The sequence below is a fragment of the Copidosoma floridanum genome, unplaced genomic scaffold (genome assembly GCF_036245765.1).
Source record: "Copidosoma floridanum isolate Cflo_tuat_1 unplaced genomic scaffold, Cflo_Japanese_pri ptg000030l, whole genome shotgun sequence".
In the NCBI taxonomy this organism is placed as follows: domain Eukaryota; kingdom Metazoa; phylum Arthropoda; class Insecta; order Hymenoptera; family Encyrtidae; genus Copidosoma; species Copidosoma floridanum.
The window spans coordinates 33265619-33290618 of record NW_028321907.1 but is presented as its reverse complement, the minus strand read 5'-3'; the positions used below and the strand labels follow the sequence as shown (position 1 = coordinate 33290618).

The 25000-nt window shown below is 30.7% G+C and overlaps 1 protein-coding gene across 1 annotated transcript in view; it reads left to right on the top strand.

Moving 5' to 3' along the window:
- Nucleotides 1-25000, top strand: part of mRpL17 (mitochondrial ribosomal protein L17) — a 72434-nt gene that overhangs the window by 20753 nt on the left and 26681 nt on the right. Inside the window, exon 2 of the mRNA XM_089596780.1 lies at nucleotides 22435-22645. Coding sequence (XP_089452906.1) covers nucleotides 22435-22645 — 211 coding nt within the window. The remainder of the gene's footprint in view (nucleotides 1-22434; nucleotides 22646-25000) is intronic.

The window sequence follows — 25000 nt, the reverse complement described above, 5'->3', positions numbered from 1 at the left end:
AATATTAATCAAATAACTTGACTGGTTCTATCAATTGATTCATAACACTGAGACTTGTAATAGGGCAATACTCTCGTGGTTTGTATAACTGTACAATAAGGTCTTATTTAAAGACTATAGGCCAGTTACACTGGTGAATCTGCTCGGTCTGAGAATGGCTTCGTCATTGATACCATTTGATAGGACATGGAAAAAACTTATGAAGCCGAATTTTCAGCTTACTATTGGATGCTCATGCGCAGTAATGTCGCAAATTGTATTTTTTTTAAATTATTTTTTTTATACTTCAATTCGTACTCGAAAAAAACAAAAAAGTAGCTTTTTACGTGGCCAACAATCAAAGAATTTTTTTGTAAAAACATAAACTTAAAAATGAAGTCTGAGAAATTTTTTAACCTTACAATCAATTTTTAACATGTTGAACAAAAAGATTTTACTTTTGATTTAGTATTGTCTAATATATTTTTAGACCTTCTTTGCAATCCTGCAAATTTATTTGAGATATTTTCGGTGGCACATACTGAAAATGACCAAAAACTCTTTTTTTTAGGTTATTTACAGTTTTATACAGCTGATATACATTGTTAACAATTTTTAGTAGCTCATAAGAATGTGTTTTTTTTTGTGTTCTTTAAGATTCCGTAGTTGTTTTTTGTAATACTTTAGGTGGCACGAACCAAAAGATGAAAAAAACCCTTTTTTTTAGGTTAAGTACGGTTTGGAATTGGTTACACGAATTTTTAACATGTTTGAGTAGCCTTTTTGATGTATTTTTGCGTGCAAGCAGTCGCAAGATCTTAGAAAGTTGACCGCAACGGTGTTCCTAATCCTACACGAGAGTAGTCCTCCTTGATTCACTTTTTAGGCGCGTTTACAGTGGCTTGGTTTGCTCCAGCTTTTCTCACACAGCTTAGTCACCGAACTAAGTCTTTCATTTGCTCAAAATGCACGCTTTTAACACGTAGCTTAATCACCGAACTAAGTCTTACATCCGCTTGAAAGACGCAACAGAACTCACTCTCCAACCTTTACAGTTACTTTGGAGCCCTTGATGAAAGAGAAAAGGCAAAAATTGTTATGTGCAAGGAGTTTTTATACTCTTGCGTTTAAGGAAGACGCATCAAGTTGAGGATCCGGACGACCAATCAGAGCTTAACCTAATTACTCTCAATTGACACGAGCACAGTCGTGGTGCAATAATTACGCAGTAATTGATGGTTAAAACTGCTGATCTCTCAGATTTTACATTAGGTACAAGTTGCTGTCAAAATTGTGTATGATATTTCTTGTGGACATACGCAGTAGAGATTATTGAAATTGTTGATTATTCACATTCTTGGATGTACTACTGCAAATTGATATTGGAAGGTGAGCGTTTTATAAGATTGTTGGAGGTTGCACGCGTAGTTCGAGTTTTGCGACGGTAGCTTATTTCAACGGAAGTATAAGTTATATGTTACGCGATTGCAGAAGCAGGTGTACCGCTCGATGGTTCGAGATTGCTGAGCTTTTGCTTTTTTAATTAAAAAACGAAACTCTGTGATTTGAAGTAATAAATATTAAGTATAAGACATGGGATATGACATTGCTTCATATCAATATTGCTTTTTAAAAATTCTTGATAGCTTAGTTCAATACGATTTTTCAAGTTCCTTATAATTTCTTTTCTGTTATGGTAACGTTAATCTTAATTAAATTTACATTTAAAAAAGCAGAGGGAATACTATGCAAGAAACATGAGAATAAGACTAGCTAGAAAACTTTCTCATAAATTTCAAAAACAAACAACTCTAAATTTCGTAAGGTAGAAATTGATGGTTTATGTATTTATTGAAAAATGTTTTTAACTTTTGTCAAATGGACTTTGAAACCATGGAATGAGATTATTCATGTAAAATACAGTTAACCAACGCAAACTTTCCTGGGCTATAAAATATCTATACGTATTACAAATCCAGCACCTAGCTCTTAAGTAATATCAGTCCTTTTTGTTGCGTATGAAAGCACTTGTGATAGGAATTTATAACTCAGCTGCTTACATGACATATGTCCACCCACCGTGAAGTTGGTCGCAGATAGAGCAACGTGCCAATAGGTGCTACAACTTCAATGATAAAGGAGCTCATGATTATAAAATGTATTTAGAAATAGACTTGTAATAATAAATATATAACTAGAGAGCGGCATTAGCTAAGTGGTAAGCGTGCTTGTTACTCTTAGAATGCTGTTCTAGGAGTCATGGGTTCGATTTCCGGTAGGTGCAGATTTTTTTACAAACTATTATTACCGGAAAAAGTTCGTATGCAACCTCTGCTCTTTCAGGGTGGGTTTTTCTGTGGAATTTTCCTTCAAAATAATTCCAGGGATTTTTTTTGCCTCACAGGTCTTAGGGTCTAGATGAATGCGAAACAGTGTTAAGGCTTTAGGTAGGGATTACCGGATCCGACGCTATGCCCCAGGCAAAGATCGCTGGCCTTACCAGCGAGGAGTGGTCCCTGAAAGATGGGACTTCATTAGCCTTGATCTGATGCTTCAGCAGAGAGCGCCGGCTTAACTGGCGAAGGGTGGACGTCCTGAAATATGAAGTCTCCCCCGGAAAAGGCTATACAGTGGCGAGTGGATCCAACGTACCATTGGTGCAGAGAGTGTCAGCTTAACTGACAAAATGATTTACTGGAGATACTGTTACTGTGCCCATGGTATGATTAGGTATATCAATTAAAAGTTTGGAAAACAGGTGGTGCGGCGATCCACCCCCACTTATATGTGGTAAATGGGTGGCCCCCGCGACTAGGCCAAACCAGGCTATAGCAGTAACCCGTAAAAAAAAAAAAAAAAAAAAAAAGTAAATCAGGACTATTTTTTAAACTACCTTTATCTAACATTTTTTAATTATAACTTCATCATTATACAAATGCTGACGAACGTTCTACACGTTTAACTATAAGTCAGATTGTTTTAATACTAATCATGAAAGTGTGTACTTATAAATAAAAGTGATGTTTTAACACTATTATTCACGGAAAAATATAATGAATTCAGATACAAATAGCTACTAAAGAAACAGTGTCTAAACTTCGACCGAACCGATTTCTTTAATTAAATGTATTACTATTGGCGTGTTTCAGTTTAGGTGTATGATTATTGGACACACGAACTATTTTTTAGTGTAAAAGTATTATCAAGTGTTTAAAGTATTTCTGCTGCTTGTTTGGTAAAAATAAGCCTGTATAATAGTCAAGTCATCTTTCAAGTAATTTTTAAATAAAGTTTTTTCTTCCTAACAATACGGCAAATGCTCTTACTATATTTAACTACTGTTTTAAGAACTTACTAACTACTTCCAATTTATGATAATAGTATGTATACGATTTTTCAAGTCCCATTTGAACATGTCACTTTTTTATCTATCACGCCACAGTACTTACTTTTCAGTTCTATTGAACTGACATTTTTACGTAACATATTATTATAGAGATAACAAGGTTCTAAGTCATTTTGATAGACACATTACTAATGAGCGTCAGTTTAATCGATTCCGAGATCTTACGAAATTCAAATCAACTATATGGGGCAAGACGCAAAAATCCAGATACTTCGACAAAATTTCCTACATAATAACTTAACAAATTAATTACGAGCTAGTTAACCAAATAACCCAACACGCACATCAACAGTCTCAAGACTTACTGATCACTTCATTAATTAATAAAATAAATTAAATAGTAACGCAAGCGCCATTCACCAGACAACTCGGGGAGCTTACTGGCTGCTTCATTATTGAACAAAATGCGTTAAATAATAATGCAAGCACTACACAACCCGGGGCACTTACTGACCACTTTAATAATTAATAAATTGTGTTAAATACTAATGCAAGCTCAAATCACCACCAACACGAGGCACTTACTAGCCACTTTATTAATTAATAAAATACGTCACATAATAACGCAAGCTCTAATTACCACACAACCCAGGGCACTTACTGGACATTTAAAAAAATCAATAAAGAGCATTGAATCATACCGCTAGGGCAAATCACCACACAACTCGGGGTGCTTACTAACCACTATAATATTAATAAAATTCGTTTAATACTCCTGCAAGCTCCAATCACCACACAACTCGGGGGACTTACTAATCACTTTATTATTTAATAAAATGCGTTAAATATTAATGTATGTATATATATATATATATATATGTGTATACAAACATATCGACATGTTTGAAAAAAAGCGTCTGCTGGGCTCCTTAATCTACTGATTAGGGGGTGAGGGGAACAAAGTTATACCCACACACATATGCAAGAAGACAAGGCAACGTCTTACAACGTCGTTGCATCGTCCATTCCGTTACGACTATAGAGGTCATTTTTTTTCAAATTTACGATTTTGAGACTCAATAATGCTAACGGCAAAGGTATCAAGTGTTCTCTTTGAAAATGTCGTTTTGAGAAGCTCTTTGGAGACTTAAATTACATCTAGTAGCACCGCTAATACTATTCTCGGATAACTAGGTGACACCAAAATTCAAAAAACTGATCGTCTAAGAAAAAAGTTACCCGTTTTTGGGTGGGGGGGGGGGCAAGAAATCGTGCAGGGATTTGTAAGGGATCAGTGGGAGGTCAATAAAAATTGTGCGGGGAGTTGGTGAAGGTCTGTGGGGGGTTTTACTAAAATACCAAATATATATATATAAATAACTAAGAAACCAAGCAAATTATGCATTATAATGTGGAAGGTCTGTGTTAATTCCGTGGGGGGGGGGGAGTTGGTAGGGGGTCGGTAGGGGTTATTAAGAATAACCCACAAAAACAACCTTATAATATTGGTAGAAGATATGTGTGTGTTCATTTGTGTATGTATGTTTATGTATCTTGAATACTTGAATTTATGTATTACACTTGCGACATTGAAGAAAAATTTTTTTGATATTATAAAATAATATGATATACCTTTGTGTACTTTGGCATTGCATCGCATGTTAACCCAGGAGTTGTATAATATGGGCAGAGTCTAATCCATACGCTGGCTGTAAGGCAGTCTGTTCTCAAGTTTTTAAGTACCTTAGCAAGGAGTAAAACATCTGTTTTTAGGTATAATTCTGAGTCCTGTCATAGAGTTTTGATTTTAAAAGTCATCAAAACTTTTTTGGCTCCAATTCTTTGTCATTTATATGAGCTTCATAAAAAAACTATAGAAGCTGTCTTTTAGTGGAAGACTATCGTCTTCAAGTTTTTTACAGAATAAAATCTAATCAGAAGAAAACACTTTAAAGGGAAACATTTCCAAAATTCTCACATGATTTATCGGAAAAATTTTATTTTGAAATAGTTGTCTGACATATAATTAAACCTGAATTTATTGATCTCAACTGATGTTTCTATCCGCATGACAGCACAAAAACTGGGAGATTAAAGTGTTTTATGTTTAATTTGGAACATTAAAAATAATATTTTATTTTTTTGAATTTCAAATAAATCACTTTAATCCCCCAGTTTTGGTGTTTTCATACGTATTATAACATCTATTGTGATGTATAAATTTGGGTTGAATTATATTTTAGACGATTTTTTTTTCAAAATAAAATTTATTCGATAAATCATGTGAGAATTTGACGTGAGATCTCACGTGATTCTTTCCAGTAGAGGTTGCTAAGGTAAAGTTCCCAATACTCGACCACTCTTCACAATTTTTAGGTTGATTAACCAAGAAAATAAAACAATTATGAAAATTTAGTACTGCAATTGTTGGACGACATAAACAAACTACGGAACGTTTTGTAACGCAAATAGAAAAAGATTGCCTTCTAAAATTTAATCACTTTAGAGAATTTACAAACATACCTTTCTTACCCTAAAAGTTGGTTACCTAATTTTAGATTTCTGGGCATGTACAGATGACAAATTGTACTTTTGCGCATATGCAGATTACATAACTACTGTGGTCGAGTATTGGTGCCTGGTTGAGTATTGGGTCCTTTACCTTAGTTCCTTTACGAGTGAATGTGAGTCATATCCGCTTTAATTGTGAAAATTTTAGAGGGAAACACTCCCATCTTTTCTAATATATTAATATGTTCTATAAAAGAATCCATCAGCTTCTATAAACACTTTCTAGCATATCATGCTTTTCTTGATATAAGATAAGAAGAATTTATTTAAGGAGGATGCCATGAAGTTAAAGGAATCGATGAATCAAAGATTTATGTTTGTTTCTTTAACACACTTCGCAAATTAAATAAATTTTTCATAGTTTGAGGCAGAAGCTGGACACGGCCGGAAAACATGTTGCTAGTTTCTTTGCAAATAAAAGTGAGTCATATCCGCTGAAATTGTGAAAAATTACTGGGATCGTTCTCGAGTCTTGATCATTTATGCTACATTTATTGTGCGCAGCACCAGTATATCTAGAAAAATGAATAATATTCAATTTTACTGCAAAAAAGATGAAATCGAATAAATTATTAAAGTTCTCACTTCCCAGTAAGATGACAATGATCTCGAACTTTTTCATCGTTTAGACCAATTATTTTAATGACAAAAATGACAACACATTGCTTTATGATATTCTTATTTTTCTTCAATTATCAAATTTATCATGTCAAGCAGATTTTTGTATAATTTTTTAGTTCTCATGCAATTGATAAAGTTTTTTTATAAATGACTCTGCAGGCTTTTTATTTTCTTTACTATTTTGCCTATAGCTATTGTATATTAATAGACTGTCATCATAATTACACTTCGTATAATATCCAATATTGAATGCCATATGATGTTGATATGCACATTCGTTTTCAATGGTTTTTAGCAAACATTAAAAATCAGTATACACAACGAACGGCACCTGATTTTTGTACAAAAAGTTTTTAAATTCAAGTATAAAATCAATTTTTTTGTTAGGGAGCATTATCTTGTAATTGTTGATGTTTTTTCAATCAACTCTATGAGCTTCTTTTAAATTGGCCAAAAGTAGTAAAAGCATCTGTCACGTATGTAGGTTGTATGTTTATAATGAGACAACTAAGAGGGGAAGACTTTTTATTCAGGTATAATGGTACTTATGTTTTTCGTTAGTATCATACAATTTTCCTTCATTCTTATCGGCATAAAAACTTTTCACTAGCAAAAGATTAACATGCTTTTATCTATTTTCATCAGTTTAATGGTTAAGAAGCACCTTGTAAGCTTGACCTTTTTTCTCCAAAAAATGTAAATTTATCGAAATATCGTTTTGTTTCTGAAACTTTTTAATTTTTTTAGAATCTACTAGAAAGTATATACCGTTAAAGTGACATTCATTGACATATTGAGTATAATTGGAGATACGATGCGCATTATGTTTTACTTGATGCATGACTGATAAAATGGCCCATTTAAAACACTGTATATCATTATTAATTACATTCAAGCATGTCAGTTTATTTTTAATGTATTTCAGAAAATTAATAAAAGAGTACCTTTCATGGGGTGTAATTTATTTATATTGATAACTGAGTTAATTATTGAAAAGAAAGGCGTTCATGATTCATTGTCTTGAAAATCTTTCATATCTCTTTTAACTGGTAGTTACACACGTGTTTCAAACCACTTATTTATATTAGTTGTTTGATAAATGGTTTTCAATTTTGTATAAAAATACACCAATTTATTTATACTCAGCGCCGAAGAGTATTTCCACTATGTTTGTTTCCAAACTTTTATACTATTCAAGCGTTTGCTGCCTTTGTTCAATAAAGAGAAAATTTCAATATTTTAAAAATTTTCCGTAATCTAGAGGTTTCAAAATTTAAAATAACAGCTGTCCTAATGCAGTTTTCAAACGCACTGCTTACATCATAATAACTAATAGATGCAGTCTGATTCTCTACTGATACATTTTGACTACTTCAGAAATTGCTGTTGCTGTTGATATTATTCCAACACCCGACGTCATTCTTAAAGTAGGTGATTCATTTTCGAACGCTTCTACTGTAACAGCAACTTCTTTACCAACATTTAATTCAGTATTCTCAAATTTAATTGCTTTCACAGATCGTATAATTATTCTTAATGATCATAAAGTAGGCGCATACAAGTATTTAACAAAGCCAGGTTTGAAATTTTTGTCTTTCGGAAGTTGATATTTCATGTAAAACAATGTATCTTATATTTATTGTTTCCTGTATATCTACAGCATCAGCACTATCCTTTAAAATCTGTCTTTGCAGCTGCCATACACCATTAGCGCAGTCTTTGAAATACTGTGCAGTAATCATTATTATTTTATTTAATCGCTTTCTCTGACAAAAAAAGAACTAAGTTAAGTCTTATGGCAAACTCTTTATACAGATGAAAAATTTAAAAATCCAACTCTGAATGTGCTTGCGACAGAATTTGTGACTTTACTAGTGATGTGCTGAAAGCGTTATGAATTTTTCAGGATAGAAAACAGCACTGGTGCTTATGTGCGGAATCCCACTATATTTGGAGAAAATTTAAGGTGGGGGAGAAGTTTGTATAAGGTAAGTAGCACATGAAAATCACCTGGTACATCGGAGAATGGATTAACATTGTGGGAAGCTCACCATTTTTATATTAGGAATGTGACGGAGTCTTATAAGATTTTCTTAAAAAAAAAAAAAAAAAAAAAAAAAAAAAAAACGGTGCATGTGCCTACTTGCCAAACTCAACTATATTTGAGAGCAGTTATGTCTCAAACCACCGTTAGAAATCAAATTCACCCAGGAGACTCAATAGAACACTGTGAAAGTTAAAAATAAAGCGATGGAAACCTTATAAATTTTTTGGACGTAAAACGACGCACACGCACCGTGCAAAAATTAGACGTATTCATAAGAAACTGTAGCTCAAAAACACCGTTAAAAATCAAATGCACCCCTGAGATTTGATAAAGAGCTGTGTGAAATTTAAAAATTCTAATGACATACACAACGCATGTGTATCTCACTCAATACTCCACCCTTGCTTATTTCTCTCTAACTGCAGCATCTTTACTATGAGCTTATCGAATTTTTCAATAGCCATAACATAATTTCCATAATACTATACATTAAAGATAAAGACAGTGTATACCCCTCCCACCTGCAGCCAAATTTTCTCCCATTGCAATTTCCAAAATTTTAAGATGTATGATGATAAGTTTTCCTCCGTGAGCCTATCTCTATTCTCGCAGTAGTTCGGCAAAACTGTTTAAGAAGGTGTAAAACCAGATTACTAGCACAAATGTATTGTTTCATTTTTTGACACAATTTAACTTAAAATTGTTCACTGTTTATTTGCATTGCTCTCGAGGGTACAAGTCTACAAGTAAAGATCGAAGTCATTGAGGAGGACGATTTGTGAAGATATTTGAACATGATACCCCTCAAAGATGTATCAGTTCCATTGCAAGATGAAGGTCCACTTCGAACCTTCCTTCTATGTGTTGAGCCAAGCATCTCAAATATCTTGTTTCGAAGACATTTAAAGTCTTCCTTCTACATGGTCTAGTGAACAGAGCACTTAAACGCTATGGACGCATCAGAGCCCGCCTTTGTTGAAGAAACAGTTTATGTTTAATCTTCGACACAATCATTTGTGCAAGCTATACTTGAACCGAGGGAGTCACCAGCAGCACCAACGCAGTTATTTACGGCTCAATTTAAAAATGAGCTTCAGTTGGCTCTTTAAATATCACGTAAGAGATGACTTCATGCATTAATATATATACATATATATATATATATATATATATATATATATATATATATATATATATATATATGTGTGTGCGTGTGTGTCTGGCAGATAATGCCCCATAAATATATATGGCATTCTTTGTTAAATCAGCCATCCCACCCTCACACTTAAAATTCAAGATATATGAAAGTTATTTGGCTTAAAATTTATTTTAAAGCTTATATTTTTTAGTACTGCAGTACTGCATGAATCTTTTAAAATGGCAGACCTGTCCAAACCCAACAAGCAAGGTCATACTGGTAAATCTTTAAGATTAATACTGAAATATATGCTACATCCTTACTTATCTAAACATAGTCAGGTTTGCTATAAATGTGTAAAAAAATTCAAAGGTAAACCTGATGATAATAACAGTATGTCCTTGGACGAATCAAATGATTCTACAATTTATATGGAGACTTTGGATAATTCTGCAACTTCTTTGAATGAAAGTGCAGATTTTGAACCTAAAAAAAAAGTTAAGAAAAATCACAAAGAGAAATAGAATTAGAAGGAATACTTGACGGGCTAAAAAAAAAATTTTTGAATCCAATCAACACAGATCCCTTAAGGCATCAAATTTTGACAATAGCTCCATCAATATGTTCTACTAGAAAATTTGCAAAAGAGTTCAGATCAACGCGATATTTGGTTGACAAAGCAAACAAAATTAAATTAGAGCAAGGTATCTTACCTAATACAACCAAGAGAAACTCTACCAAAAAATACTACAGATAAAGTATTTGATTTCTATACAAGTGATATGAATAGAAGACTTATATTTAGTATCAAAGACTTTATTTCAGTCAATATCGAGGGTGAACGAGTACATCAACAGAAACGTTTGTTATCTTTAAATTTATCTGATTTATACAGTTTATTTAAACAATCACATCCTGAGTATGACATAGATCTTAGTACCTTTGCTAAGGTCAGACCAAAATATTGTATACTTCCTGGAGCTTCTGGGACACATTCAGTGTGTACATGTACAATACACCAAAATGTAATGCTAATGCTAATGATATGATTTGTGAAAATCCGATCCCAAAATGTTATATTGATAAATGTGACAAATGTCTTGACACAACAAATATTTTAGAGCGTATACGTACACTATAAGATGACAAATGCATTTCACATGTTGAGTACTCTGTATTGTCGGGAACTGATCGGTCGACACTTTTAAAGGATGTCGTAGATGTAGATGAACTTTTAACAGAACTTGATAATAAATTGAAAATTCTCAAATAAGATTCATTTTTATCAAAACAACAATCACTTTTTGTCAAAGAAAAAAAAGAAAATCTTAAAGAGGGTGAAGTTTTAGTTATGTTTGATTTCGCATAAAACTACTGTTATGCTTGTCAAGATGCTTCTCAAGTGTTTCATTTTTATTATGATAAGTGTACAGTATTCACAGTCATTTACTATTATAAAAAAGATGGTAAATAAAAACATAAGAGTAACATTTTTTTATCGAACAGCACAAAACATGATACTGCTGCCGTGCATAGTATTCAACGACAATTAATACCTGAAATTGAAAAAAATGTAAATAAAGTTAAAAATATTATTTACATAAGCGATGAAGCCAAGCAGCACTTTGAAAATAAATTTCAGATAAAAAATTTGATTCATCACAATCAAGAGGTTGGTGTAATAGCTAAATACCACTTTTTTACAACTGCTCATGGTAAAAGTGCGTATGATGGTATTGGTGCAAATTTCAAAAGAGAAGCTTAAAGGGCAAGTCTAACTGCCAAGCCAAATCATGCTATTCTAACATCTGAAGCACTTTTTAATTGGGGTGGAAAGCACTTTAAAAACATTAATGTCTTTTACTTCGACGAGAAGCATCATGCAAACATAAAAAGAAAATTAAATAATAGATTTGAAGCGGCCAAAGCCGTACCTGAAATTTCTAAACATCATGGATTTATCATTGATGACCAAAAGAACGTTTGCATAAAAAGATGCTCAAAAGAAGAAAACAAAGTTTAGTGGTCCATGTATGCAGATAAATAAAATAAGTAAATAAATGTCAATACTGAACTTGAAAAAATCAGCCCTTTTAAGGGCCAAGTGATGTGCAAGACCGATCGCGCAACCTTCTCGTGGTGCTTATTGGATAACGCTATAATGCCTTGATGCTAAAGATTTTTGCACGTTTTATTCACCATTTTGGGTCCACCATCTTGGAATTAGAAAAAAACGAATTTCAATTCGTAATCAGCGACCCGACAAACCCTTCTATTAATTCCAAACTTTCAATTTCCAAAAAAAAACTATTTTCACATTTTTTATCCTCCATTTTGGATCTGCCATCTTAAAATTTTAGAAACTATGAGTAGATTCACAATCGGCGAGCTCAAATACATGAAAAAAGTAAATTTAAAAAACCAATAAGTTATTTTTATACGAATCAGAAGACAAATAACGGCTTTGATTTAGTAGTTTCTTCCTTTTGGCAGCCGCGACTGGTCCGCCATTATGAAAGATTTACATACGCCATGCAGTACTGAAAACTAAAAGCTTTAACGTAAATTTTAAGCTCAATACTGCTTACATATCTTGAAAATTAAGTGTCAGAGTGGGGTGGCTGATTTTACAGATAATGCCATATATATATATATATATATATATAAACACTAGCAGCTCCCCTGGTCATATATATATATACACACTCTAGCAGCTCCCCCAGTTTCACCCGAGACTCACTGCATGGAAATCGATTTTGTTTAGAATACATAACATTTATTTGGTTCTATAATTCTATAATAAACTGTGAATAGTAAAAATGAACAAAATTATACTTAAAAGTACTGTGCGCCATAAAAAAATTGTTTGCCCTAAAAGGCCACTGATTTGCTCCACGTTATAATAAACTAGCGGCTTCGCTAAGAATCACTAGGCGGAGCACCTTAGTGTGTTGACACGTAATGTAAAATATTTTCAATTTATCATTGCTTTAAAATATTGCAACTATTTTTGATACTTCTCGAAATAAAAAAAATTCTATTTAAAAAATTTTTTTTTAGAATCCATACAACTCCAATATACTAGTGGGACTCTACCCGCCTGCGCGCATTGCGTGCTAACCTTCGTTTGTTATTAGTGAATTATAATCGTTCAGTTTGGCTTTGATGTAATAGGCAAATGGTTTTAAATAAAAGACAAAAAAATTATTTTTAATTCAAATGCACGAATTGTTTAAGTAATACTAATAATTACATAAAAAATATAATAAATACCTTTTAGATAAGTCAATTATGTTTGTCATAAAAGCTTTAGTGGGTATGTGGTAAATAATCAAATTGGTTTATTATAGACGTTAATGAAATATAATTATTTAACTTACAAAAAAAAATGAATTTCAGCATGGTGCTGGAGATATTCTTGCAATAAATATAGTTTTTTAAGGTATATCAGTTCTATTTTTATTTATACTCTATCTCATTTACATTGATATTTTTAGATTGATGAGTACACATTACCCTTTGATTTCCATACAAAATAGTTAAAACTAGACTATGTAAGAAGGAAAAAAATTATGTATAAAATATTACTTTAATGGTTGATACAGACGTAAATAAAATATGATTATTTAACTTACGAAAAAAAATGAATTTCACCATAGTACTGGAGATATTCTTACAATAAATATTGTTTTTTATTGTACATTAGTTCTATCTTTTATTTATTTTTTTTCTCATTTACATAGATATTTCAACATTGATTTTCATACAAAATAGTTTAACCTGTGTTCTGTAAAAAGTAAGAAAATTATAAATCAAATATTACTGTTATAATTTAATTAATATTACTGTAATAATTAGTCACATGATATTAAATTTTTTTATTTACTTTTTTATGGACTCCATTGTAATGCCTTTTTAGTGCATCTTTTCTTGAAAATTTTTCTCTGCAATGTTTACAAATTGTATTGTGCTCCAGCTTATGTATATTTCAATGACGCCGTACATCTGTTACTCTTATAAATTTTTCGGTCACGGATGGAACAAGATATAATTTTACTGTACGTATGCTCTTTAACGTGGTGTATGTAATGATTTTTTTTTCTTATAACTTTATTGCATTCACTACATTTAAAAAATTTATTGTTATGTTCTTATCGATGAATTTTTATTTTTCCGTAGTTCAAATACATGTGGGTAATATTCACACTTAAGTAAACTCGTTGACCTGAAATTATTAAATAAATTGATGAAATTTTTAATTTTTTTTGCTCAATACTTGATAATATTAGAAAAAAATTTTTATAATTAATCTCAATACAGAAAGCACCGCTGTATTGTTACTGAAATTATCTTTAGTCTATATGTTTGGTATATGTTGGTTTATTATTTATTTTCGTTCTCCAATTTACCTAATTCTAAGAATCTTTATTTAATATTTATTGTTGCTTTTTTAAGCTACTTTGAATCGACGCAGGAAATACGTAGAGACCCTTAGTCATATGATACTATAGCCAGTAATAGTTTACCGCAGAAGTTAGACATAATATAAAGCCTAATGTTGCTAAAAATTAAAGCAACAGGAGCTTATTTCAATAGATTAATATTTTTTTTATTATAAGATGGCGTTAGGGTCTTATATGCTAGGTCCTTATACTGCTACTGCTGTTTTTTATTTTGCCCTTAAATGTTTGCGCCATAAGAAACCATATATGTATACATGGTTGCCTTTGACAGTGATTAGTAGTTTTAAATACTCAATTAGGCATATAACTACGTTTTAATTTTAGACTACAAAAATAATAAAATGAACATTTTCATCAATAATCATGTTGTAGAGTCAAATTATAAAAAAGATTCAACGTTAACAAGAGAAGTGCAAGGAAACAGTCGAAAAATCGTGTAGGCGGTGAGGAGGGGGGGGAAGAAAAATTGTGTGGAGGGGTGGTGGGGGGCAGTGGAGATGCTTGACCCAATACTTATTAGGTTGAAATAATGTAGAAACAAGATAAATTTTCCCTTAATTTGTGGGTGGGGAAGCAGTGGGGGGTTATGGAGAATGCACCACACATTTAACTATATAATATAAAAGGATATATACATTATAAAGTCATTCAGAAGAGGCTGTCCACATTCCTTTCTCTACCCCTTCAGTCCCCTTAAAATAAGACAATTTTTTCTTCTTTATTTAACTTATTTAACGTTTTTGTGCCTACTTAACCCCCTTCCCCTCTTAAAAAACGAAATCAGCTGTGTTTATTTGGCCCACTTTGTATTTTTTCTTATATTTTTCATTTGTCACCTTATTTCCTCATAAAAGACAAAACTCTCTTTATATTTTTTCATAAATATCTTCCTATATTATACGATTGTACGAGATTTAACGGTAGCTAAGCCCCCCTGTCAGTCTCTGTACGCCCCTCATTCTTTCTAGCTGCTCAATTTCTCCCATTGCTACTCTTTTGCTGCTCCTTGCACAATTGTCTTATTATGCTTGATTTTACCTTAAGAATTTCATATTTTTAACCTCCCTTTGCTGCTCCTAGCCCCTCCTGTCCACCCCTGGCCACCCCTTTGTCACCTATTAACTGCTTTTCTGTCAAACTGATGAATTATCCTGCCGCCTTGTAGTAAAATGGGGTCAAAGGTAGTATAATAATGCGACATTACAATTATACTTTCTCAATTAACTTTACTTTTGAGATACTAACTTGGTACTGTTAAAAAAAAATACAATGAAATTCTGAAGGCCATTGAGACATTATCGTAGTGTAATATTATAATGTTAAGATCAAACAATTACGTATTGTGCCGTGGCAAATCAGCGTCACAGTAATAGTGTTGGTTCTATCAGACAAGAGGAAAGGTGGTACGATGCTCAATAGCCCTGCCTCATCTTATGTCCACTTATCCAAACTTTCTTCTGCTATTAGCAGTGCAGCTAATATTCGGTCATGCGCAAAACAGTCAATATGCGTACGCACCATCACATATACGTAGCTAGGGCACTGGAGCAGTGAATACAAATGAGCAGATAAGATCGATACTCTCGCTCTTGTCTGCGTTCCGTTAAGACGTGCTAGATCGGCATTATAAATGAATAAGTGAATGTATAAAATTCTGGCAACTGTGTGTGTAACGCTAGGTATTAACAGCAGCCCCAAGTAACCGGCTGTCAGCATCTGCACCCACCGCGTCAATTTGTGTCAGCGTACCACATGGAACTGCCACACTCGAGTGCACAACTGCCTGTTAGATTTCCTAGCGCCTGTTTCTGCTACGTTAGTTAGGTAAGCTTATATAGATACGGTAGGTCACCTCCTTATAATATCCCTTGCGCCCTGAGCATGGTGCTGAGTAGCAACTGCCGAGTCCCATGGAGCTGATGGTAGACTCGCTCAATGAGAGAGTCGGATAGTAGGACAGGACGACTTACACTACTGTCGTACAATTTTTCGTATTAAATGAATAAAAGGTGGGTTTATATACGGTATTAGTAGTTTATGTTATCAATGCATGCTATCCAGAAAACTATTCGCCACATCTATTCAGTCCCATGTAAAATAACATACACTATGTCGTACACTGCTACTTTTTGCCAGGTAAGTTAGGCGCACAACATCATTTGTATTATATAGTTGTATTGCCTAGGGTAGTTAGTTTTCTCTCGCACACTTCCCCACGCTCCACCACAATTCCTTAATGGACCCCCCCCCCAAACACGAAAAAATTCTTGAAGTTTTCACGTGATTTCGTTAGAAAAATTTTTTACTTCTTATTTTTAAAACAGCAATAAAAGAATCTGTCAAATCTTTCCTTATTATACAGTTGTATTATAAGGGTAAGTCAGTGTTCTCCTACGCTGTACCACAAAATTTATATCATTAAGTTGTGTCCATTGTCGAATAATTTATTCATAGATTAACAATCAGTAAAAACTTGCTACGTTGAAATTAATGTATACATACAATGGTATCTTATAATGTAAAGTTACAATGTTTTTTGAGATATAAAAATACAATATTAATGTATCGAGTAATAAGAAAATTATGTTTAGTTTGACCATTAACACTTCAATTATATTGATTGTATGATGTATACAAAAAAATTAATGATACCGTAAATATTCTTTCCCATACAATATTTCTAATTTTTCAAATTATTTTTAGATTTTATTTGAATTGATATAATATTTGGATTCTTACATCGAGATAAAGCTACATAAAATTGACCATGAGAAAACAATTATTTTTTAACTTTATTGAAACTTAAACTTTATGATTTGTTTATAGTTATTAAAAATGACAGAAGTAGTTATTTTTGGTATAAAAACTTGAGTTCCCATTTTTTTGCTAGTTATGATGCTTCCCTCTAGGTTCAATTTATATAACTTGGTTATTTTTAATCATGCTTCACTACATAAGCCATCAGTTATACTCAAATTTCTTATTAACATTAAAATTGCATCTACATAACATTTAACTCATACGGTAGGAGACCCTCTTTAATACTGTTTAAAATTTCTACACGAAAGTTCAAATAAATATTTTCGACCGTTTTATCTACTCTTTTATAAGTGGCTCTATCGATACTATGATAAACACTCGTTTTTTAGATATTCAATCTAATATTTTATTATTTATAATATAAGTGTATTCATTGTGTAAAAGTAAAATAACGTTATTTATCGAACTATTTTAATAATTACTAAAAATATGCCACTCCAGCGTACAAGCATATTCAATGCCTCCTTGCTGAAATATATTTAGTTTTGGTTTTATTTTAACATGCCATTATAGATAAGTTAAGAAAAGAAATTTTGAAAAGCTGTAAATTCATTATTATATTCATGTTTATTCTGTGGCAAATAAACAAATAATATAAAAAATTTAAAAAAATTCAGAACAAACGTCTTGGGTTCTCATTGTTTTAAATAAAAATGTTATACCTGAATCTCCTGGACCATAAAAAAAAAGTTTTCTGTTTTTCGTCACATGTCATTTTGAAAATAAATTTTTGATATGTATTTAATTGTGCATAAGTAGTATCAAATATTTTTTTACAAAAAAATATTTGTTTTAAATTACCCTTTTCATCATTCGCACACATTACATTGGGCTTTATTAGATTACTTAAATTAGTAATTAAAATCTTTTACAAGTCTTATCTTCTAATAAAAAATCTTGATTAGCGCTAAAAAAGCTTGATTTTCTGTATCAAAATTAAAATCCTCTATAAAGTATTTGTTATATTTGTTCTACATCGTATCTCCATCAATATTTTCTGAAAGTAAGAACCAAGAAAAAATCTTCTTAATTGAAACGGAATCAAGAGATTACAAGCTTCATTGAAAATATTTTTAATATTTGAGTCTTTTTCTATTGAACCCATAGCAGTTGCAGTATCTTTAAAAGTTTTATAAATAATTCTGTTAAAAATGTTTAAATTTGTAAACAGAGCTACTTTAAAAACTCAATTATAGTTATAGCTTGTTTCTCAAATAGTAGCTAGTTTGAGTAACATAAAAATGATTAACCATCTAATTATTTTGATGGTAAATATGACAAATCTTTACTTGTCAAACATGACTCAAATTGACATTAGCTGTGTTGTAACATTTAAATCATGAATCAAAAAAAAGTAAAGTGTAGTAGAATTCAAAGTATTTAAATATGTTCAACATAGAAAATAGTGTTATTACAATAAAATAACAGAAGTATTTTTACAATATAAAAAAATATGCAGTTATATACAATTTATTTATTTTAGCACAATGTTTATTAAAAAAAAATGTCAGTTATCAAACATGAAATGTTTTAAGACTCATTAACTTTGTTATGTTAAACTGTTTTTTGATTAATGTAAATAAAAATTAGTTCAAAATAAGCAGGAAACTATAAACTCATAAATATTTTTGATGTAATAAATGCCCGAGAATGATAAGAAATGAGCAAAGAAAACAAAAATATTTATCTCAAGGGGTACTCTCGTCGTCATCATTATTATTATTATTATTTTCATAATGATTATTATTATCCTCCTTATCATTATTAACATTATCAGTATCATTATCTTTATTATAGTTTTTGTTTGTATTATTGTTATTATTATTATTATTATTATTATTAATATTATTATTAATATTATTATTATCATGATTATTACTATAATAATAATAATTATTATAATTATTACCACCATTACATTTTATTATCATTATTACACGCCTTCATTATTATGTAGCTTCAAATAATGTTTGTAAATAATTAAATAACATGTTTATCGACAATTTTATTCTTCTCTAAAATTTATTACACTAAAGCAACATTAGAGCAATCTTCCACTGGCCCCCCGCACGCTCTTTCTTTTTTTCTTGTAGCTCTCCTACCATCTATCCTCATACGAGTAATCTCTTCCCAAACCATCTTTACCGTCTCTAAAGATGAAATTGTGATTCATTGAGGATTCAATAGAATTTAAAAAAAACGTTATTAAATTGACAAAGACAATGAAGCTTTTGGAATAATTCCTTCCTATAATACAAAGTAAATTGGGGGGATCATTGCAAACAAAATTTTTATATTTGTTTTTTTTGGGTGGGGGGGCTTAGAAAATTTTTATTTACTACTTCAATAATTAATTTTTTACCTTCTAACCTCATGATAACACCTTTGTTGCTTGATTTTGGGTTCACAAAAAAATCGTTTAAGTAATGAAGTCAATTATTAAATATTTCAATGACTTTATAGTAAATACTACTAATTCTTATTGGTCAAACCTGACTTATGTTGATACCAGCTCCATCGCAACATTAATATGGTAAATCAACAAAAAATCAAGTGTAGTAAAATAAAAAATATTTAAACATAGTCCTCATTGAGCAAAGTGCTTTAATATCTTACTATATTAGCACATCTACGATATAAAAAAAATGCAAAATAATTCGATTAATTGAGACAACGATCTATTAATTTTTGCGTATTGTTTATCAAAAAAAAAGTCAATTATATAACAAAATGTTTTTAATGCTTATACTGTCCTATAAATTATGGAAATAAGTATCCATTAAATATGAAAAATATTTCTAGTGCGATTAATGTCAAAGAATAATAAAAAATAAACAAAAAATAACAAAAGAGTATTCTTACGAAAGAATACACTATTTGTCAATTATAAGCAAAACACACTTTGATCTTGTATCTGGTAAAAATAATAGAAAATTTCTTTGCAAATGTAGAATCTTTTCGAAAGCGGTGATTTAAAAATTTTCTATATACTAATCATTATTATGCATTTCGTCATTTTTATAATCATGAACATCAATATAACTATCATTATGATTAATACTATAATCGTTATCATCAACATCATTATCATTAACAACAACTAGTCTGTTGTCATCATTATAACAGTTATCACCATAATCATAATCATCATCCTTTTTATTATAGACATTATCTTTAGTAAAAATATTAATATTTTTATTTTCATTGTTATTATTATTATTATTATTATTATTATTATCATTTTTATCATCATCATCATTATTATCATCAAATTCACAGTGAAATAGGTAATTCAAGTCTGAAATTTGTAAATTAAATTCTGAGATGTTTATTGACAATTTGTTTCAAATTATTTGTGTATCTTTGTAGATCTAAAATTCCGTACTATACAAAAAAAGTAAATGCTTGTTTTTTTCATGCTATTATTTCATAAAAAAGCAAATACAATTTAAAAAAAGGTAAGAATGATTCGAATTTAGATGTTGAAGTTTCAAAAATATTTATATGTAACAATTTGAGATTGATATGATGCTCTGAGTTTTATCAGTATCGATACTTATTAGAAAGAAAGTCATGATTTTTTAAAATTAAAATAAAAACTTAAGTTAGGTTCATAAGATAGATGCATGTATGCCATAGGAATAAGCTGTATAACGTTCTCTCGGTAATGCTGTGAGCTTCCCAGACCCTTGACCCCGCCTTGCATCCCCTCTGAAAGATTGTATCTCACCTTCTAAAAACCGTGAAATGCCAGTATAAAACCGTGAATACATTTTTATTTCTGAAAAAATAAAATAATTTAGTTTTTACATTTAAAAAAAGTTTCTCTTCGCATATATATTTGACAATGTTTTTTGTTACTATTTTATTAAGTAAAAAATACATAAAAAATTTATTTATAGAATATTATTTCTATAGTGTTTTCATATTGCTGTATGATATCTACTTTGGGCATTGATACTTTAAGTAAGTAGTAAATTGTATCTTCTTATTTAAGGATTTTACTTATCCGAAAAAGTTTTCAACTTTCTTTCATATATGGAAATCTTTTATAAACCAATTTTCATTGTTTTTCCAACTAAAAACCAAATTAAAATTGTTTAACCTAGAAAAAGCACTATGGCACTTACCTCTTCGAAAATAGCATCGAACCCAGAAACAACTTCTTCAAAATTCAACGTGATAGTAGTTTCTTTAAAAATTTTGTGAGCTATATTATTATGCGCTTTTTATCTTTTGCATGGTGTTGCATCTCATTTTCAATTTTTGATAAATTGGCAAAAACAATGATAATCATTTGATAAAAGATAGAAAAATATCACAGCTATATGATTTTATTACGATATTGTAATTCAAATACAACGTTATTTGATGTATTTAATTATCATCAAGTAGTTAATCATAATATTTAATCATTCTCTGGTAGTTACAGGTTAGAGGTCGTACCCAAATGCCGTGGACGATTTTTAAAATTTTTTGACCCCCTCCCTCCCCCGTAGAAACTTGGTGTAGATCAGAATTAACCTCTTATACCCAAAGTTACGCTGACTTACTTTTTTTTCTACATTTTCGCAAAAAAATTTAAATAACATATTTATTGATTAATTACTGTTGAATACTGAAGTTTTATAAGTTTTTATCATGTCAGAATAAAAATTTTTTAAAACGAAGCCTCTTAGCAGACAAAGCAACCCTAGTCATGATGAGTATAAATATAAACATAAGATATTCAGCAATGTTGTCGAAGAATGCCTTAATCAATAAAAATTACACTGGGATTTTAAAAGAAGGGACTTTCAAAAAATGTTCATATGTCAAGTACTAGGTAAAAATAATTTAAAAGCTAATATTTCAGAGTAAAAAAACAGTGTTTTGTTACACATAAACTTATTGCCTGGTCCCGCTCCCCCAGCGTAAACATCCGTATGATTCAACCATACTCCCCCTCTCCCTAAAACTGTCCACGGCATTTGGGTACGACCCCTTAGCGCGCAGAACGCGCAGAAAGGAGAAGCCCTACGTGCGCGCGCGCTCGCGTGTGTGTGTGTGTGTGAAGTAAATGTTAATTAGAGATTACTTCTTGCAGTTTATATACGTGTGAGAAATTGATTTAAATTTATCTATCATTTACCAATTTTTTTTTTTTTCTTTCAATTTATATGTATAGGAATAATTTCAGATGACTTTTGATAACGAATTAATTAAAAGTTATTCGTCAACATTTTTAAATGTATTGTTTTATTTTGGATGGATGTCTTATTTTTTACCTTTTATGTTTTATTTATTTTTCAGTCTCTTTTTCTACTAATCTTTATCTTATTCCTATCTTTAGCATTGCTGTTGATTTATTTGTTTTTTTTTATTAACTTTCTACATACCTTAATAGTGACCCAATACTATACACAGGTTCTAATTGTCAACTATTTATATGAGTTTTAATTTTTTGCAGCTTATATCTCAAATTATTAAACATGGAAGCCGAGACAAAAGAATTATGGAGATAGCAAACTTTTGGATTTTAGACAAACAAGTCTTGCATAAGCTTATTCATATTTTAATACCTAGGTATAAAAATAGTTTAATGCCTTACACTATCATCTACGAATCTCCAAAAAATTATCCAGATGAAAATTTCAGGAGAGCTGTATTGGAGTTAAAAGGTAAGTTAACTTTGTTAATCACACTTTAATCACTTAATTCTATTGGAGCAACTGTTTTCCAAATTAAAGGGCAATTTTACTTTAAAATTTTATTTTAAATCATCCTAATAATTTATTATTATTTTGATACTAACTAATGACATTTTTCACTGTAATGGAATTATATTTCAACAAAACATGAATTAAAAGTTAATAATTATTTAGCATTTGTAAGTGACAGTGCAACTGACATTTAGGCTAATCATCATCGCGATCACTTGCAAAAGTAAATAAAAGGTAATGTAGGTCTATGAGAGAGAGAGAGAAAGAGAGAGAGAGAGAGAGAGGGTGTAATCTTAATTCATTTTTCGAAGTTAGGTGAATCAGATTTCTTTAAACCTTCATAGTAGTGTCATCAAATTTTTTTCAACCTTTATGGTACTTGATTATTAAATATGATTGTAATGTTAGCACGCCACTTTAAAATAACAGATTTCTGAGTGGCACAGAAGTTTTGAGTTTTTGTACATTTCGTTTGCAGATTTTAGGCATTTGATTTGCAGTTTAAATTTTAATTAATTAATTAATTAATTTTAATTAATTTTGCATGTTTTTTAAACCATTAAAAACTGAAATACTTCTAGCTTTACAGGAAGTTAGCAATTAGTCTACAAATTTAGTGGAAACATAAGTAACTATAAAATTCTGCAGGGACTAGAAATTATAAGTCTGCTTACGCCTACAATGGAAACAAAATTGACTGCAATATTATGCATGAGTTACAAATTTGCTTTTTTTTTTGCATTCTTTCTAGTAGCCTTGTGCTGATTTTATAGTTGTCTAAATTTTTAATGTTGTTTTTAATATTTCTTTTATTTTAATCAATAAAAGTTGTCTCTGATATCTGTTCGTGTAACAAGCAGCTCAATTTTTTTGTCTATTTCGGATTTAATTAAGTATTTCGAGTACTATCGTATTAGGAGTAAAAAAACGTGAGTAAACTTATAGTAGTGATGGATGAAGTCCTTCAAAAAATTATTTGATTATTTAAATGCGCAAAAAACAAAAAAAAAGGAGAAAATGGTAAAATATTAAATAATAATACTTGCCGTTCTTACAATTAAATGAAAATTGAGTACGTCGTAGTCTTTTATAATCTAAAATATTTCTGACAAATCCGATCGCAATATTTTAAACAATGGCTTATTCCCAATATTTTAAGTAGTGGCTTATTCCGAAAATGTTAATTAAAAATTGCAATATACTTTACAAAACTGTATAAATAAAGATTTGCTCTGCTGAATTCAGTAATTACTAAAAATCTCATACAGGGACCGCGAAAGTAATTCGAGAGAGGGGTGTCCAACTCAAATGGTCATTTCTTCTTCTACCGTCTTTTATCTGCCCCTCCATTCATTTATTATAGTTCAAAGACAAAATAAACAGTTGAATACGTTATAAATAAAAATGTTCTATTAATTATTATAGTAACTTAACAAGGTGCACAAAGTATTTAATATAACCAACAAAAAATATCACTAAACTCCGGAAACATAGTGCCTTTTGGTTATTTTTCAACCATGGCAAAAATGTCTGTCTGTATGTATGCATGTCATCAGTCATATTTAAAAATTTATCCGACCAATTTTGATGGAACATGGCCTTTTTTAGTAAAATCCTTGGCACTGCTAGTGTTAAATTTTTATTTTAATAAAATTTTTTTACATCAATTCTAACAATTTTTGAATAGTATTTTTTTTTATAGAAAATATCGTTCGTAAGTATTTATTGTTGTTTTCAATATCATATTGCAAGTATTCTAATTAATCACGAAATTTATTGGAAAATTATTTTTCCGACCTCGGGCGTTTTTGAGGTTGGGTGTGCCCTCGGTAGGAAAAATAGAATTTGCCACATAAGTGCCATCGCTCCGTGGCTACCTTACGTCTCTCGGGCCTTGCTTCGCAGATCTCTCGGGCCGCAAAATAGCCCCAGAGATGACGGCACTTATCCGGCGAAAACTACTACAAACAGATTGATTTATCTCAATAGTCCATGAACTTATTTGGATTAAAAATAGCTTTTTTCTTTTTATCAGGTGCTTGTTATTGCCGAGGCGAAAATTTTTTTACTAAATTATTTTATTTCTTCTATTTTAAAAATCGATTTTTTTTTAAAGTAAATTTTCTAGATTTAACGGTAACTCCCTACCACCACATAGCACACAATATATGAAGGTGTATAAAGTTGCTTTATTAAATGTAACAATAAACAGATAGTGTGATATGGAATTGGGGTACTTGTAAAGATAGAAAAAAATTATTATACAAAATTTACTATATTAAATTTAAGTAAAATTCTTAATCTTAGAGTCAC